The sequence below is a fragment of the Corvus hawaiiensis genome, chromosome 19 (assembly GCF_020740725.1).
Source record: "Corvus hawaiiensis isolate bCorHaw1 chromosome 19, bCorHaw1.pri.cur, whole genome shotgun sequence".
NCBI classification, from domain to species: domain Eukaryota; kingdom Metazoa; phylum Chordata; class Aves; order Passeriformes; family Corvidae; genus Corvus; species Corvus hawaiiensis.
In genome coordinates this window covers 11,839,756-11,855,691 of record NC_063231.1, presented here as the reverse complement: position 1 = coordinate 11,855,691, position 15,936 = coordinate 11,839,756, and the positions used below count along the sequence as shown (strand labels likewise).

The window sequence follows — 15,936 nt, the reverse complement described above, 5'->3', positions numbered from 1 at the left end:
CAAAGCTCAGGGAGGAGCAGGCAGGAGGCACAGGCAGCCCTGAGGCACCAGCGGTGTCTGGAGCTGGACTGGATCCTCTCCTTGCTGAAACCAATGTCACCAGTCTGGACCAGAGCCCATTCTCAGTGAAACCAGTGTCACCAGCCTCAGCTGGAGCTGTGGAAGCTGCAGCCCCTTTGATTTTGTTCTCCTGCTCCAGGACACCAGCTGCTCCCAGGGGACCCCAGCGAGGGGAGCACCATCCCCATGAGTAACCATCACCCCCCATCACATCCTCCCATCTGCTGCCCCAGGGGTTTCTCCGGGGATGTTTTTCCAGGGGTGTTTTCCCAGGGATGTTTTCCCAGGGATGCAGAGACAGGGACAGTCCTGAGCACAGGGGTTTAATGGGAACATCAGCCAAGTGAGAGCAGCTCACCACATAGCCAAGCTTTGTCCCAGGAGATGGCAAGTGAAGGACAACCAAGCCCCAAAGCCAGCTTTGGACTGCAGGGGCACAGCAGAGGCAGCCAAGTCCCTTACCCCAAACCAGGAAGGGACTGAAACCTCCTTCGTGGGAAGGGAGCCTTTAAATCCCTGGGGATTTCCCCAGGGGAGCCAGTTTAGGTGCTTCCAAAAATTCATCCTGGCCCATTTCTGCCTCTCTGCACACCCTGTGCTCCCTGGGAGATGCTGGAGGCGCTGATCCCATCCCACCTCTGAAATACCCAGGCAAACACCACCAAAGCTGGGCTCCAAAACCCGGCTCAGGAGGAACTGAGCGTCCTGGATGGGAAGCTATGGGCAGAAATCTGGCTGTCAGGGCAGGCAGCTGTGGCTGCGCCAGCCAAGCCTTCCTCAAAGCTTTCACTCCTTCCACTTCATTAATAAAAAGGGAAAAAATAAGAGACAGGGGCCTTGACATAAAAAAAAATACAGACTGTGTGTTTTAGAGCAGAGTTTCCTGTAACCACCTCTCTCCGGTTCCTTTTCATTCATTTTCTCCATTTTGTCAGTGCGGACCCAGGCAGGTCAAAGGTTTAAGCTTTTTTGGAAAGATTTGTTTCCAAAAAATAAAAATTGGCTACTCCTCACATTTTGTTACCTTCACACCAGACAGGGAAATACACGGTCAGAGCTGAGGGTTGTTTTTTTTCCCTTTTTTCCCTTTTTTTTTTTAATGAAAGCATCTGGCCTCCATGACATGCTCTGAAAAAAAATACCCCATATATTTTGCAACGTGTTAAAAAGCTGTGCTGGGCTGCAGAGCTCTGCTTCCTCCCAGAGCCTGGAATCACTTGGGTTTAGAGACAGAGGGATGCTCCTCCACCACCAGCCCGGGGGGGAAAACTGTTACAAGGCAAATGGGAGAGTTTTCCCCGAGGTTTGGGGGAGTTTATTCTGCCTCTGTTAATTTATACAAACAGGATTGGCCCCACTGGAGCTGAGCCAGGCAGGTGAATGGGCAGGGGTTTACAGCTCCCAGGGCATGGAGGGAAGAGTGGGGAAAAAGGGAGTGATTTGGCTCAATGATTGGCTCAATGATTTGGCTAAAAAAGCCCTTTGTGGTTGTGCTGCAGCAGCCTGTGCAGAGCTCAGGCTCTCCGTGCCTGCTCTCCCAGCCAGGCCATCCTCACCTGGGATTTCCCTCTGTCTCTGCTGCTGGGGATTCCTCGTCCCACAGTCAGCAAACAAACCCAGCAGGGTGGGCAGGCCCTGCCTGGGGAAGGTGTTTTCCTGGAAGCTGATTTTTAGCCCTATTCCAGGAAAGACCAAGGGCTGCAGTGGTGGAGGGCTGAGGTTTCCTCAGTCCATGGCTACAGAGGAGGTTACACAGCATCAGCCACGGGCTTGGAGAACATCATCACCAGCAGCAGCAGCAGCAGCAGCAGCATCACCACCCTGTGTAGGGATCACGGTTGTCCTCCCACCCCAGTCCTGCTGTGGGAGCTGGTGGTCTCCCAGTCCTCTGCCAGGACACCAGGAGATCTCCTTGGAGCCCAGCGCTGCCATTCAGCACTTGCAGAGGTGCTCCAGTGACTCTGCCAAGCTCAGAGCTGGAGAGCATCTCCCAAGCCTGTGGTGGTCTTGGAAGCTTTGCTGAGACCCTCAGATGCAGCACCAGCTGCTCCTGCTCCTGGGGGTGGCCTGGGGACAGAGTTTTGGGGCACCAAAACCCTTGGCTGCTGTGCCCCAGCCTGGGCTCTGGAGACAAACTCCCTCCCACAGCGCATTAGGTAAGGCTTGGAGTTCATTTTCTCCTCACCAGCTCAAAGAGTAACACCTTTTCCTCTCTTGCCTCGTGTGTTGTTTTTTTCCAGCTGTCCAGATCCACATCCTGAAGGCGGAAAAAAACGCGGACTGGTGGAAGTTCACGGTGAACATCATCTCTGTCTACAAACAAGGCAGCAACCGGATCCGGCGCGGAGACCAGACCCTGTGGATCCACTCCAAGGACATAGCCTGCAAGTGCCCCAAAATCAAGCCCATGAAGAAGTATTTGCTGCTGGGCAACAACGAGGACTCTCCCGACCAGAGCGGCATCATTGCGGACAAAACCAGCCTGGTGATCCAGTGGCGGGACACGTGGGCCCGGCGGCTCCGGAAGTTCCAGCAGCGGGAGAAGAAGGGGAAGTGTAAGAAAGCCTAAAGGAGGAGGAGAGGGAGAGACTGACTGTGCATGCTGCTTTGTGTAGAGCTGGGGCGGGCAGGGACCGGCTGCCAGGGCGGGCTGGGGGGACAGGGGGACAGTGAGCACGGCTGGAGGGTGCTGGGCTTGCACCTCGTATTCCAGGGAAGACAAAACCCAACAGGATCCAACAGGATCCAACAGGACCCAACAGAACCCAACAGGACCCAACAGAACCCAACAAAACAGATCACACACACACGGACAGAACCCAGCGTGGGATGCGGGTGTGCGGCACCCGGGGCCCCCCAGCTCCCTCCTGCCCCGCTGCTGAAGAGCTCAGAGCCACCAAACTGCCTTCCAGCCACCAACATCTGCTGCCTCCAAAGCACGGCATGGGCACGTCCACCCTGTAAGAAACTAATCAACAGCACCGCTGGAAATTAACTCCCCATCCCCAAAATACGTATTTGCAACTTAGGCTGACCGAGACAGTTCTTGTAGAGGAAACTAAACCGAGACTTTTGCTGAGGACAGACCCGAGGATCGACGGGCGGGGTCTTGGAGGGCTTTGGTATCGACAGCCGTGGCCACCACCCACTGATGGTGCCTGGGGCGGCCGAGGTCTCCAGCTGTGCTGATGCTCTGGGTCCACTTTAGGCACAGCCAAGAGGGGACAACGTTGGTGGGTGACTTCCTGCTGTGCCTAACTCTGGGAATGGCTCCGTGCTCAGCCCCTGGCGCTGAGGAGGCTGCCCCCACCACACTGAAGGAGTGTGAGCCCACTGGTGCCCTGTCGCCTGCCAGCCACCCATTCACAGGCAAAGAATCATAACCAGGATCCCCAAGGAAACACCCAGACCTGACAAAAAATGAGTTGGCATCCAGATCCCGTAAGTGCCCTGGAAGATCCTGCCAATGTCAGTCCCTGAGTCTCCACTGCGGCTCAGTCCCCTCTGCTGCTGTCAGCACACCAGATGCCCTCCGATGGTAGAAGATCCCTGCAGGTGACACCAAGGTGCTGGCTGGCCACTGGTTTCACTCCCAGACTCGGGCAGCTCTCCCAAGCCCACACCAGCTCTGCCCTCACTCCCTCTGGAGCTGCAGCTCCCCAGCATCCCTGCAAAAAGTCTTGGAGACAAAGAGGGGAGCAGGGGGTGCCCTCATGGGCAGCGGGGCCAGTGCAGAGCTCTGAGGCTTGGCTGGGGTAGAGCCCGCACAGGGCAGTGCCCAGGGAAGGGGTCTCAGCCAGGAGCAAGGTGTGACCCACCTGGAGCTCCTCCTGCTGGGGGGGAAACAGCCGATCCAAAATTCCCAATTTCCAGTCACTGATGCACTGAGCATAGTGGAGGCCGCCTCACCTCAGACTGGAGCATCCTCCCCTGGGCACCCTGCGGGCAGGACGGGCTCTGGAGTTGTCACCCCCATGCCACACCAGCCCATGGGGAATGGGGATGTCCAGTTCCAGCCCATCCATGCAGACCGGGAACAGCTGGGGCAGGAAGGCAGGGAGGGCAGGACGGGTACCTGGAGGAGAAGCAAACATTAGTCGCTATGAAAAGCAAAACCTCCCCGGTATTTTTCCTTTTAGGAAACTTGGAAACATCTCTTTTATGACATTTTCCAGTGGTTTTGCCTTGTTTTATAGCAATTGACAATATTTATATAATGACATAAACCACCATAAAGCAGAGCAGCCATGTAAATAGGTGCAAAGAGGAGGCTCCCAGGGCTGCTGGAGACACCACCCGGAGGGACCCAGCTCTGCTGAGCCTCCCCTGCCACCACAAGGCCCCCAAAATTAATCTGGGTATTAGGAGAAAAATCCCACCCTGGGCATCAAGCAACTCCCCCTCCCTGCTCCAAGTCTGTGTTTTCTCCCCTTTCCCAAAATGGACTTGGTTGTCCTTATCTCAGAGCTCAAGGAGAGCCAATGGTTTTGCAGCCAAGGGAAGCGAAGCCACCAAGTTTTGAAGGATAAAATCTGACCTCAAGTGTCTAAATGGAGGCTTAAAGCCCCAAACCAGGACTTGGATGCTCTCCTGCAGCCAATGCCAGCTGCTGCCAGGGACCCAGCAGAGCTGGAGACAGCACATCCCCATGGAGCTGGGATGTCCCCACCCTCTGGAGACCTTCAAATGGTGCCTAAAAGTAACAGGATCCAACCCAAAGCCAGTTCTCCACCTGGAGAGCAGCAAGGAAAGGCCGGGGGAACTGCCCACAGCACACCTGGGCACCCAGGGCTCACTCCCAGTGTCCACCCTTGGCAAGCACAGCCGCCCTCCCCAGCACAGCCTGGACACCCCAACCCCCCCAGGGGCACCCTCCAGCCCCTTCCCTGCTCCCACTGGTCTCGGAGGCTGCAGAAGACCCCCCACCCGCTCATCCCACGGCCAGACCCCTCCAGGCACTGGCACAGCCCCGGGACTCCGAAGGAAATGAGTTGGCACAACAGCCCAGATCCTGCCACGGAGGGAAGTCCCCAGCCCTGTCCCACCAGGACCTGTCCCTTCATCCCTGCTGGAGTTTTGTGCTTTCCAGTCAGACCAGGAAAAACCCCTCACTCCATCCCAGTGCCCTTCATGCGCTCCCAGTAACCCTGACCTGCAGGAGCTGCTGCTGGAACTGGTGGAACTGGAACAGCCTCTGCTGGGAGGGCAGAGCAGCCCCATTTTGGGGTCCAGAGGTGCAGCTCTTCCCTGCAGCCACCCCTGCTCCAGGACAGCTCCAGGACAGCTCCAGGACACCTCTGCCAGGTCACCCAGAGGGACAAGGTGCCCCCCTAAACACCTGCACGGCCGGGGGGCAGCTCTGGGGGACCAACCCCGTTCTGGCCAGCGAAGAACCCGGCGCCCACCCATCGCCCTGGGGACAGGAGTGGGGACCCCGAGGACAGTGGGGTGGCTGGGAAGGGGCTGTGGTGCCTTCAGAGAGGCTTCGGAGAGCAGCTGAAATGCCAAAACAATCATCACTGACCGTAGCACCCGACAGAAGTCGCTTGGTCTCGTTTCTGTTCGTCGTGTCCGTGCCCCCTCCCCGCCCCCGCCTCATCCCCTCACAAACCTGTGTTCGTTTTGGGGTTGTTTTTTTTGTTGATTTTTTTTTTTATTATTTCTGTTAATATCTTGAACTGTAAATGTTGTTTAGTTATGACCATGGCAGACTGCTTTGGGCGATGTTTCTTTACAATGCATACTAATATATTATGGTTATTATATATGAATATATTTAATGACACGTGAAAAAGTTGTGGATTTTCTTATTGTTTTTCTGAGTTGTTTCTTTTTTTTTCCTTTTTTCCCCCCCTTTGTTTGTTTGTTCGTTAGATTGGCTGTAATTGACCCGAAGGAGCTTGTAACTGTTCAGCACCCCCTCGGTAGGACTAAAGTCAGAAACCAGTGGAATAAACTCTTGTAAACTGTAAAAACCACCAGGAATTTCTGCTTCTTCCCACCCCGTTGGTCGGTGAACCTGTGGGACAAGGACCTGGGCGAAGAAGTGATGGTGTCCCCTCCAGGCCCTGGCTCTGCCGCTGTCCCCCTGGCAGGGTTGAGGTGGCACAGCTACTTCTGGCTGCCAGTCCCAGCCCTGTCCCTGCCCAGCACCCCCAGGCAGCGCCACGTGGCCTTGGGGCCAGCGGGGCCCCCATGGGTGGGAGGGATGGGGGGTCCCCAGCAGCTCCTGACGGCTCAGCTGTGCCCTGCAGCGGGACAGAGCCAAAACCTGTGGGACCCTGCCCAGAGCTGGGGGACAGGTGTGGGGACAGGGGACAGCCGAAGTTTGGAGTCAGGAAAGCTCCAACCCCACTCCGAACCCGTTTCTGTCCCACCCAGAGGCTGCTCAGCAGCGCTGGCCCTTCCTGCCCCCCATCCAGTGCAGGGCTCAGGGCTCCATCAGCTCCACCCCAGGATCTGCGGGGCCAGGCAAGGGCTGGTGGCACCGACAGCATGGAGAGCTGGAGGTGGGGGGGAACTGAGGCAGCAAAACATTTCCAGGGACAAAAGTGCAGGCAAAAGGTGCTGCCAAGTGCCGGGGGGTCAGCCCGGCTGACCTGAGTCTTCAGCATCGCTGGGAATTTATGAATCCAAAAACATCCTTGGGGTCAGAAATGTCAGATCTTTATTGCAGAGACAAATGGGTCACAAGTGCCAACCCTCTGCTCCGAGGGGCAAATGGGCTTCCCAGATTGCAGGTGGCCACTTGTCCAAAGGTGACGTGGTGGCTCTGGAAAGAGGGGGATGAGGCTTTTCCCACAGAGGGCTGGACCTGGAGTGGTTTTCCCACCAGGCAGTGTGGGAGAGGAGCCATCCACACACCGAGCTCACACCAGGAATCAGGGAACGTGAAAATGCCCAGCAGCCTTCCAGGATGATCCCTATTCTCGTGTAGGAGGGGGGGATTTTTCCCAGGGCACTGGGACATCCGAGTGCCTGGAGCATGCACCAGACCTGCTCCAGCACCCCGAGTTCTGCTGGAACTACAGCTGGAAGCAGCTGAACTCCTGAGCACATCCTCCAGGAGAGAAACGGAGGAGGTGGCAGGGAAGGAGAAGCCTGGGATGTCTCTGGGCACATTCCTGGAAGATCTTTGCTTGGAGAAGCCACTCCAGGTTGGCTTCTCCAACGCCGCTGCTCAGAGCCAAACCCCAGCGTCTCTCGTATTTTAACCTTCTTTTTCTTTAGGGAGACAGAAAAGCTTCCCTGCACACAGCAGAGTGCTGCCAAATCCACTGCTTTTTAATAAAACTCCTCACCCACACGACACATTAAATGTTACCTAAAGGGCAAGGCTCAGAACCTCTTTGTTCGCCAGCACAACGAGCAAACCCTGGTGTTTCCACCCTTCCCAGGCGCTCACAGGAAAAATGTGTTGGAGGGCCCAGTGGGTCAGAAAGTGCCTTTGAAAGCCTCGGCCAGGACAAAGTCCCTGTGGAACGCTGATCAGGATGAGTTCCACGTCCACCCTGCGTGTCCTGGGAATCCAAACAAAGCCGTAATTCCCTCCACAATTGACAGCTTTAATTAGAAGCCCAGGCCCGTGGTCTCATCTGAACAAACCCTGCTGCTCCCCCGCTGTCACTGAAGAGCAACGGGGCTGCTCCAGAACTGGGAGTGAAATCCCGCTCCGGGCTCAGGGGCTGCTGCTGAGGAACAGCTCCAGGAGCATTCCCAGTGTGGCTCCCTCCGCAGAGCTGCAGGAATGCACAGTTTGGAACCCCTCCCCAAAGCCTTTTCTTGGTTCCAGCTGGAGCAGCCCTGCTTAAAGCTCCGGTTCTAATCTGACATCAACAATGAACTCATCAAAGCCCTGCCGTGTCCTCTTGAAAACCAGAGAACATCAAAGCACCTCTGTTTGCCCCTCCCCTCCTGACAGCCACAAGGTGAAGCCTCTCTCCAAGAAAACCGACCAGGCACAACCTGGGCTGGACTTGTAAAGGCTTCAAGGATTTTCTCCATGGAAAGATATGGAAGACTCCAGAGGAGCTCCAACCTCCAGTTTCCTCCAGCTCTGAGTGCTGAGGATGGGCTGGGCACGGGCACAGAGCCCTGTCTGAAGCTGGCAGGGGCACAGCTCTGGGCCTTTCTCTCCACCAAGCTCCTCTCTCCACTCCGCTCTGCCCTTCCCAGGAGCACAAAGACAGGAAAATGCTCTCTGGATCCAAGGAAGGGCTCCCACAGCTGCAGGACACGGCACCACCAATGACAGGTGAAGAAGAGAAGCCGTGGATCCCTGGGAATGTTCAAGGTTAGGCTGGACGGGGCTTGGAACAACCTGGGGCAGGGGAAGGTGTCCCTGCCCATGGCAGGGGTGGCACTGGATGGGCTTTAAGGTTCTTCCCATCCAAACTATTCTGGGATTCTGTGTAGTCCATGTATCATAACACACACAAAGTCTGACAGAAATTGCTTATTTCCTCCTCCAAACCAGCTCTTAGGATATGGCAGCGTTGGATAAATCATTCACAGACAACACAAGAGAGTAGGAAACAATAAAACCCCAGGCAGAGAAACTGTATATAAATGGATTTAATCAGTATTTATTGCTTGCTCTATTAATCCTGAAATCAAACTGGCATGTGTAACAAAATAATTATTCTCTTGGCCAGAAGCAAACATTTAATACTTCTTTTCCATTTGTTTTGAAATAGGTAATCCTTCCCCTCAGCTGCAGAAGTGTGTGAGAAGTTGTCAAAGGAAGAGGCAGAGCTCAGTTAGGACGTTAATTCTGGGGCATCTCCCGAGGCCAGGCTGGCAGAGCCCCTGGGCAGCACACGAGGGCAAAGCTCGGCACCCTCACAGGCTGGGCTGAGCCCTGCTGCTGTGTAACTCCCATCCCTGGAGATCAGAAACTCAGCAGTAACTCCATCCCTGGAGATCAATAACTCAGCAGTAACTCCATCCCTGGAGATCAATAACTCACCAATACCTCCCCCCAAGGGCTGAGCTCTGACCCAGTCACCAGCGATTCTGTGCAGCCCATGGGGGTCCTGCAGGGCTGTCGCTTCCCATCCTGTGAGAATCCAGATGCAGTCATTCCCCAAGACTGTTCCTTGAAAACCCTGGAGCATTTTCTCTCTGAAGGAGGGATGCTGAAGCAGGGGAATGTTGCTGTTCTCCAAAGCACTCCTGGATTTCGGTGTTTGAGGCCCCTGGGAGGTCTGAGCTCAGCAAAGCGGGCAGGGCAGCAGCACCAGCGTGTCCTCAGATGCAGATGCAGGAGAGATGAGTCCATCCTACAGCTGCAGCTGCCTGAGTGCCAGAGGAAGGTGGGAAGGGTGGGATGAAATCCCCTTTTCCCGCTGAAATCCTCCAGATCCCACAGAGCTCCTCAGCTGCACTCCAAGGAGAGCGGATGTCTGGCGGATGCTGCTTCAGTCTGCTGCTGTGGAGTTGATTCCCAGCTGTGGAGTTGATTCCCAGCACAGAAGGTCCCTGCAGGCAGGGGGGCCCTCCCTGGAGCCCTGGTGCTCCCCACGGAGCAGCTGCTCTGGCGGGATCCGGGTTAATGCGTCGGCCAGAGCGCAACCACGGCGATGGCGATGAGCAGCAGCACGATCACCACCAGCATCCCTGGGGAGACAGAACAAGGCTTAGGCTGCTGCCTTCATCATTTACAAATGGTTTTCTGGGGTTAAATTCCTCCTCCCTGATTCCCCCTGCTCACCCCTGACAGGCCCTGCACTCTGGTGACCTGAGCAGAGACCTGGACTCAAACCCCACGTTGGCAGAGCGGTTCCTTCCTTCCCGACCCTTCAAATCAAGATTTTCCAGCAGTGGGATACGTCCCTGCCTGAACATCTGCCATGGAAACATTAAGGGATATGTTGAACTCCCAGCCAGGCCAGTTCAGCTTTGTTAGAATCCCTCTGTACCATCCCACTGGGGCAAAGGATTATTCAGGAGGAAATCTGAATTGCACCAGGAAATTGTTTCCAACACAAAGTACTCCCGCTTTCAGACAGAACTCTGTGCAGAGCTGGGCTCTCAGGCATGTACCTGACTTGGGAAAACAGGGATCATCCAGCTCTGGAGAGAACCCCACAGTGCTCTGCCCCACCTCTGTGTGCCCCAAAACCCACTGGATCCCTGCAGAACTCAATGACAAACGAGATCCTACAAAACGAGATCCCCTCCCTTCTCCCCAACTCCCCATTTCTCTGGGGGAACTCTCCCCTTTCTCTCCCATTTTTTAGAGGAAAGAAAGAAATGTTTTAGTGAGAATATCCCAGATCCAGCTCCCAAACCACCCCCAAGAAACAACCTCCTCACCCAGCTGGATCACCGTGCTGGGCACTGGCATCACACCCATGGGCATCCCCTGGGTTTAAAAGATCTTTTAATTAAGAGGCTTTAATCTGTGTTCAGTATCTGCTCCGTGCTGTCTCCCTGCCCGAGCTGAGGGAACACAGAGGGTTCCAGGAGCGGAAAACCTGTCCCTTCCTCTGCTCTGCTCACAGAGGACGATTACTCAACCACTTACAGTATTTACAAGGCCAGCTCATGGCAATTAAAAAAGGATGTATTAAAATAAACTCCTCTTTCCAAGCTGGAAAAGGATATTAGACACTGCTTTTTGTAAATAGTGTCATGTTTTCTGTGCAGAAACTGCTTCTCTGCCAGGGGGCCAGGATTTTTTTCCAGGGAAATAAGAGTTGCCACCACCAGCATTTTTTTCTCCTATGCTCAGCTGAAACCATTTGTTATCCCATCCAGCCCTGCCCTCTGGCAGTGGGAAGCCATTCCCTGTGTCTGTCCCTTCATCCCTTGTCCCCAGTCCTTCTCCTGCAAGGGGCTCTGAGCTCTCCCTGGAGCCCTCTCTTCTCCAGGCTGAACAGCCACAACTTTCTCACCCTTTTGGTCTCATATTTTTTACACCTTCATGTACATTTTGGAGTTTTCAACAGAGCCAGAAGCAAATAATTTGCCTAAATAGGGAAGAAGTCAGATCTGATAAAGCTGCCACATTCCAATTCTCTGTTATGTTTTGCACTGGAGGGAGAAGTTTTAGAGGGTGCAAATCCTTCGCACAGTTTCAGCCTAACAGAGTTTATGGACTCCAGCAATTAAGAGACAACCGAGATCAGCTGCTTGGAAAATCCTCCATAGGTGTGAATTAGTAATGATACGGAGGGGAGTTAATGGGGTGTAATTATTCTTTGACGAGTCCCAAGAAAAACTGCACATAAACCCCAAATGATTCCCCAGCAGGAAGAGGGGAAGGTGGGGGACTAATAAAGGATTACTAATGGGCAGTGCTGAGTGAGGGAACTGCAGGGCACGGTCAGGGCAGGGAGAGAGGGACAGCAGAATGAAATCAACTTCATTTTATTCCTGGAACAAGGCTGGCATTAAAAACCTGAAGCCAAAGGGCAGTGGTCAGGTGCTGCCCTCGTCAGAGGCAATCCCAGGGACACCAAACCAGGAGCACGTGGACTGCCCTCAGCACACACATCTCAGAGCAGACAGAGACCAGATGTTGCACACACTGCTCCCCCCTGCACCTCAGAACAGCGGATCAGAAGGATCTGAAGGTTTAAAACCTGGCTGATTCACGTGATTCCCCACAAAAGCCGTGGATAGGATCTGACAGGAATTCTGCATTCTGGGGTCTCTGCCTGCTTTGACTTTTTTTTGCTCAAATGCTATGAAATATAAATATTCCCTCTTACAAGAAACCCCAAGGAGAAGTTTAGGAATCAAAGCCATTCTTAAAGTCAACAGGAGTCGGAAGAGAACAAAGAAAAGATTCTCGTGCAAAGGAAAACAGTGACAGGAATACAAATCCAAACTGCATCTCCCAGGGAAAGGTGGGAAGCAGGAATCCATGTGCAATTACAGAGCAAGTAATTAAGGCAGGCTGGAGTAAATGCCATGCTCCTGAAGCTCCCTCTGCCAAAGGCTCTGGCACGGAGCTCCAGCTGCTGATCCAGCCCCGAGGAACGCAGGGAGCGCATTCCCAGCTCGCACCGAGGGCCAGGGCATGTCCCATGGCAGGATGGGGATGTCCCCAACATTCCTGGGAACGATGGCACTCCCATGGCTCTGATGCCACTGCTGAGCTCAGCTACTCCTCTGCTCATCCCCCGGTCCCTGGCTCAGGGGGTTCAATACTGCAGATCTCACCAAACCTTTTCCAAATGAAGTCAGGATCACATTTTCAGGTGTAAGATGGAAAGAAAAGGTTGAAATACATGTAATTTAGGTTAATATTGCTCTTTGGTCTGTGTCACCTGCTCTGGCCAACCCTGAGAGCTGGGGTTCACACCACAGCCCCCCTTCCCGGGGCTCCTGGGGCAGCCCAAGTCCCCAGTCCATTCCCACTGCCCAGGATGTGTCAGCTCCGAGGGTTTGGGGTTCCTCATGGACACCCTCCCCACCGTGCCTGATTTACTCCCACACCGCCAACTTTCCAGCTTGGGTTCACACAGAAACACAAATAATTCCTAGAGGTCCAAACCCACCTTGAGGGCATCCAGGAGAGGAACCCCACCGGCACCTCGGTGTCCAGGGCCAGTGACCGGGGCAGATGCTGAGGGGGGATGTCCCCTCTCCATGGGGTGCCCAGCCCTGGATTCTCTTCCAGCCTGGAAGCAGATTGCCAGGGCAGCCCCTCCCCACAGCGAGCAGGAACTCTCCTTTGGACAGGTTTGACCAATGTGATGCCATCTGCCAACCCCAAATCCACCTCAGCTGGAGCCCTGGAGCCTTGGGAAGTGGCTGTCCTTGGGTGGGCTGGGTGGCTCTGTGGGCTCAGCACGGAGGCTATTCAGAGAGCAAACACAGCCTCGTGGTGCTTGGGTCCTGGGGACTGAAGTAAATTCTGATCTGAGCCCATTAAAAAATAATTCTAAGGCATGTGCACGTGTGTGTGTGGCCAAGCCCTCTGCCCTGGCTTCAGAAGCTGCAAGGGTGCACCCAAGTCCCTTCCAACAATGTCCAACTTGCACCTGGCAAATCCCACCCCAGAAATGGGATGTGCCCATGGCAGTGCCCTGGCTCTGTGTCTGCAGAGAGGAGCTGCAGGGAAAGCAGCCCTGAAACAAGCCCTGAGCATCCCCCAGCACCCTGCTGGTGAGTGTTTCTGGGAACAGCAGCTGTCCTTGGGGTTTTCCCTATCTTTCCTGCTGATTTGAGTGTAGTGTCATTCCCAGGTTCAACACTGGTGTCTTTTATAGATAATAAAATAGCAATAAATAGCATGCTCTAACTTTACAGAGCCTGTAGAGTGTTACATTATCTGGAAAAAAGTTTGGTTTAGGCCAAGGAAGTTATATTCCCACAGAACTGTCTATCCAGAAGTTTATGAATAACTCTTCTTTTATAAGGGACACGGAGCAGTAACTTACAACCACATAATTGTTGTTTTATAGGGCAGCAGAGAGGCAGGGCAAGGATGGGAGCTTCAACCAGGGGCTGCAGAGGCCTGGCTGCTTTCCTCGAGACTTCTATTTAATATCACAGTTTTAAAGAGCCCAAATTTTATCTGCTGTTTCAGTAAGTTAATTTTAAGCCCGTGTTGCCAGATACATGGCAGAAACCCTGCCCAAATCCCTTCAAAGCCCTGCTTTTCGAGGCAGCAGAGAACCAGCTCGGAGGCTGGCTCTGAACCCTTTGCACATACCTAAAGCACTACTTTCACATGGGAAGCACCCCAAGAAATCCATCTTGCTGTCCTTTATGTTCCCTAAAAAAGAGCCAAACACTTTCTCCCCCAAAAGCCATAAAAAAACCTTTCCCTCCAACATTTTCCCCGTGCCGAGCGAGCCGGGTATTCAATTTGTGCTGCATTAAGAAGCACTTGAGCAGAAATCCCACGCTATTAAGCTGGCTTGTGTGTAAATACAGCCCTGGTTCCTACACCTGCATCATTGAATGCACCTCTCTGGAGGTTTTTCTTTATTAGTTTTGTGACAGCCAAACGTCTTCTTGGGCGAGAGGGCCGGGGAAACGCTGCCTTACCCCACGCCCCCGCCCGCCCAGAGGAACCTGGCCCTTATTGCTTTTGACCTTCCTTTTCAACTGCTCTGCCTCGAGAAATTTAACACTCCAGTTGTACCTCTCAGCCCTGACATCAAAATCATTGGCAGTTCTCAGAGAAATCAAGACCAGGCTCCGCGAGCGGTTATTAAAGGCTCCAAATGCTCACGTGTTTCACTGGGTCCAGAGGAGGGGAAAAAAGACACTTCTCAAAAAAGCTGAGCTCGTTGGAAACAACAACTGTTGCATTATTAATTCCTTATTTGGAAGAAAGAAAAGCCCAGGTCATTCCTATGTAAGATGAAAACACTCTTGGTCTATGAGTTATTCCACATTTGGAGCTGTTCACGCGATGCCAGATTAACACGAAGAAACGATTTATCTGAGGGAAAGGTGCAGACTTTGTTTATGCACATTAACTCCTCAGTCAACATGATTTCACACACTAGAAATTGCATTTTTGTGGGGTTTGGTCATCCCAGGTTGGAGATAGGGTTCCCTCTGGGGCACAGAGATGAGTTTGTTGCTAAGACAAGCTTTGATCAGGGCATGGAGACACCTCACTTCACTGACAGAAGGGCCTGGGGGCAAACAAAGTGGCTAAAAACCAGCAGGATGAAAACCATCACCATAGAAAACAATGTCAGATCAGCCCCAGAAGCAGCGTGGAGTGAGTTTAGATCCAAACCTTTACGACTTCAGCAATCCAGTAATCCCAAACTTTGTATCCCAAACCCCATGTGCAGCCTGGCTGAGGGAAAGGAAGTGAGATAAGTGTTTCTCTTAATCCATTATTGTTATACTTCAATTTGCTTCTTTTTTAATCTATTTTTCAAATTACAGACGCGTGCCAGGTAATGCCTTGAACTGCTTCCAAGCACAACTGCACCGAAATCCCAAATTCCTTCAAGAAGAGGCACAAACCCAACCTCACCAGCAGCTCAGGGCTTTGCTCACAGCCTCCAACTGCTGCTCACGTTTCAGCACCTCCGATGCTCAGCTGCTCTGTGGGAAGGTCACCTCCTGCCTTTGGGAGGCTCCCATCCCATGGTCTGAGGGGGCACATTTGACTCTGTGTCTATGAAACAATTCCTGAGCCTCCTGCGCTGCCCTGAGAACCACAAGTCAGGAAGGGCAGCTCGAAGGCAGGAAAGTTTCCCATAGAAATTAGGAAATAGAAATTATTTTACCTTCTGAGCCACCAGAAGTGAAGCTCAGAGACAGGCAAGACATTTGTTTGGAGCTGAAGACAAGGCAAGAGCACAGCAAGAACCAAACTGTCACAAGTTTTAACTTTCAGAGGAGTCTGTGGGAAAGGGAACACTTTGAGCTAAATTTGTATCTCCTTTAATTAGCAGCAGGTAGTTGGGAGAGGACAATGGTGGAGAAATGGTTCATGTACCTCTGAGACAGAATGACTGAACCAGAGAGCTTTAAGGCAATCCACACACAGACCCGAACACCTTCTGCAAAAATACCGGATAATAAAATCCTTTCCTGGACTCACCATCGCATGAAGAGCAGGTGTGAGAGGCCAACAGCTTCTCCAAGGGACTCCCCACCCCAAAAACCCCAAATCAACCCAAAACTGGTAACCTCAACCCATCTCTGCCTGTTCTGAGGGGTGGGCTGGGGCAGAGCTGTGCAGATCACCCAGCTCCCGACGAGCCCCAAACTGGAAACATCCTCATGGTTTTTCCTTTTGTTCTTTTGGAGTGACTTCACAGACTTTCCTTGCTTGGCCCCACACTATCATCAAACCCTTTCCAGCCCCAAAGGTCATCGGCAGATGTGGTTACTGGAGTTCTTTGCATGTGGCTTATTTTTCTTCCCCTTTTTTTTTAATTAAAC

General features: G+C 53.2%; 2 protein-coding genes across 3 annotated transcripts in view; one reads left to right on the top strand and one right to left on the bottom strand.

Annotated features, from left to right (window-relative positions):
- Nucleotides 1-6,035, top strand: part of NTN1 (netrin 1) — an 87,909-nt gene extending 81,874 nt beyond the window's left edge. The window contains exon 6 of the mRNA XM_048323956.1: nt 2,301-6,035. Within this exon, the coding sequence (XP_048179913.1) occupies nt 2,301-2,629 (329 nt within the window). The 3' untranslated portion in view covers nt 2,630-6,035. The remainder of the gene's footprint in view (nt 1-2,300) is intronic.
- A 2,581-nt stretch (nt 6,036-8,616) lies between these two features.
- STX8 (syntaxin 8) overlaps nt 8,617-15,936 on the bottom strand; it is an 88,370-nt gene continuing 81,050 nt past the window's right edge. Inside the window, exon 8 of one of the 2 annotated variants that reach the window (XM_048323690.1) lies at nt 8,617-9,678. In XM_048323690.1, coding sequence (XP_048179647.1) covers nt 9,611-9,678 — 68 coding nt within the window. In that variant the 3' untranslated portion in view covers nt 8,617-9,610. The remainder of the gene's footprint in view (nt 9,679-15,936) is intronic. The other variant, XM_048323689.1, reaches the window with a different exon arrangement.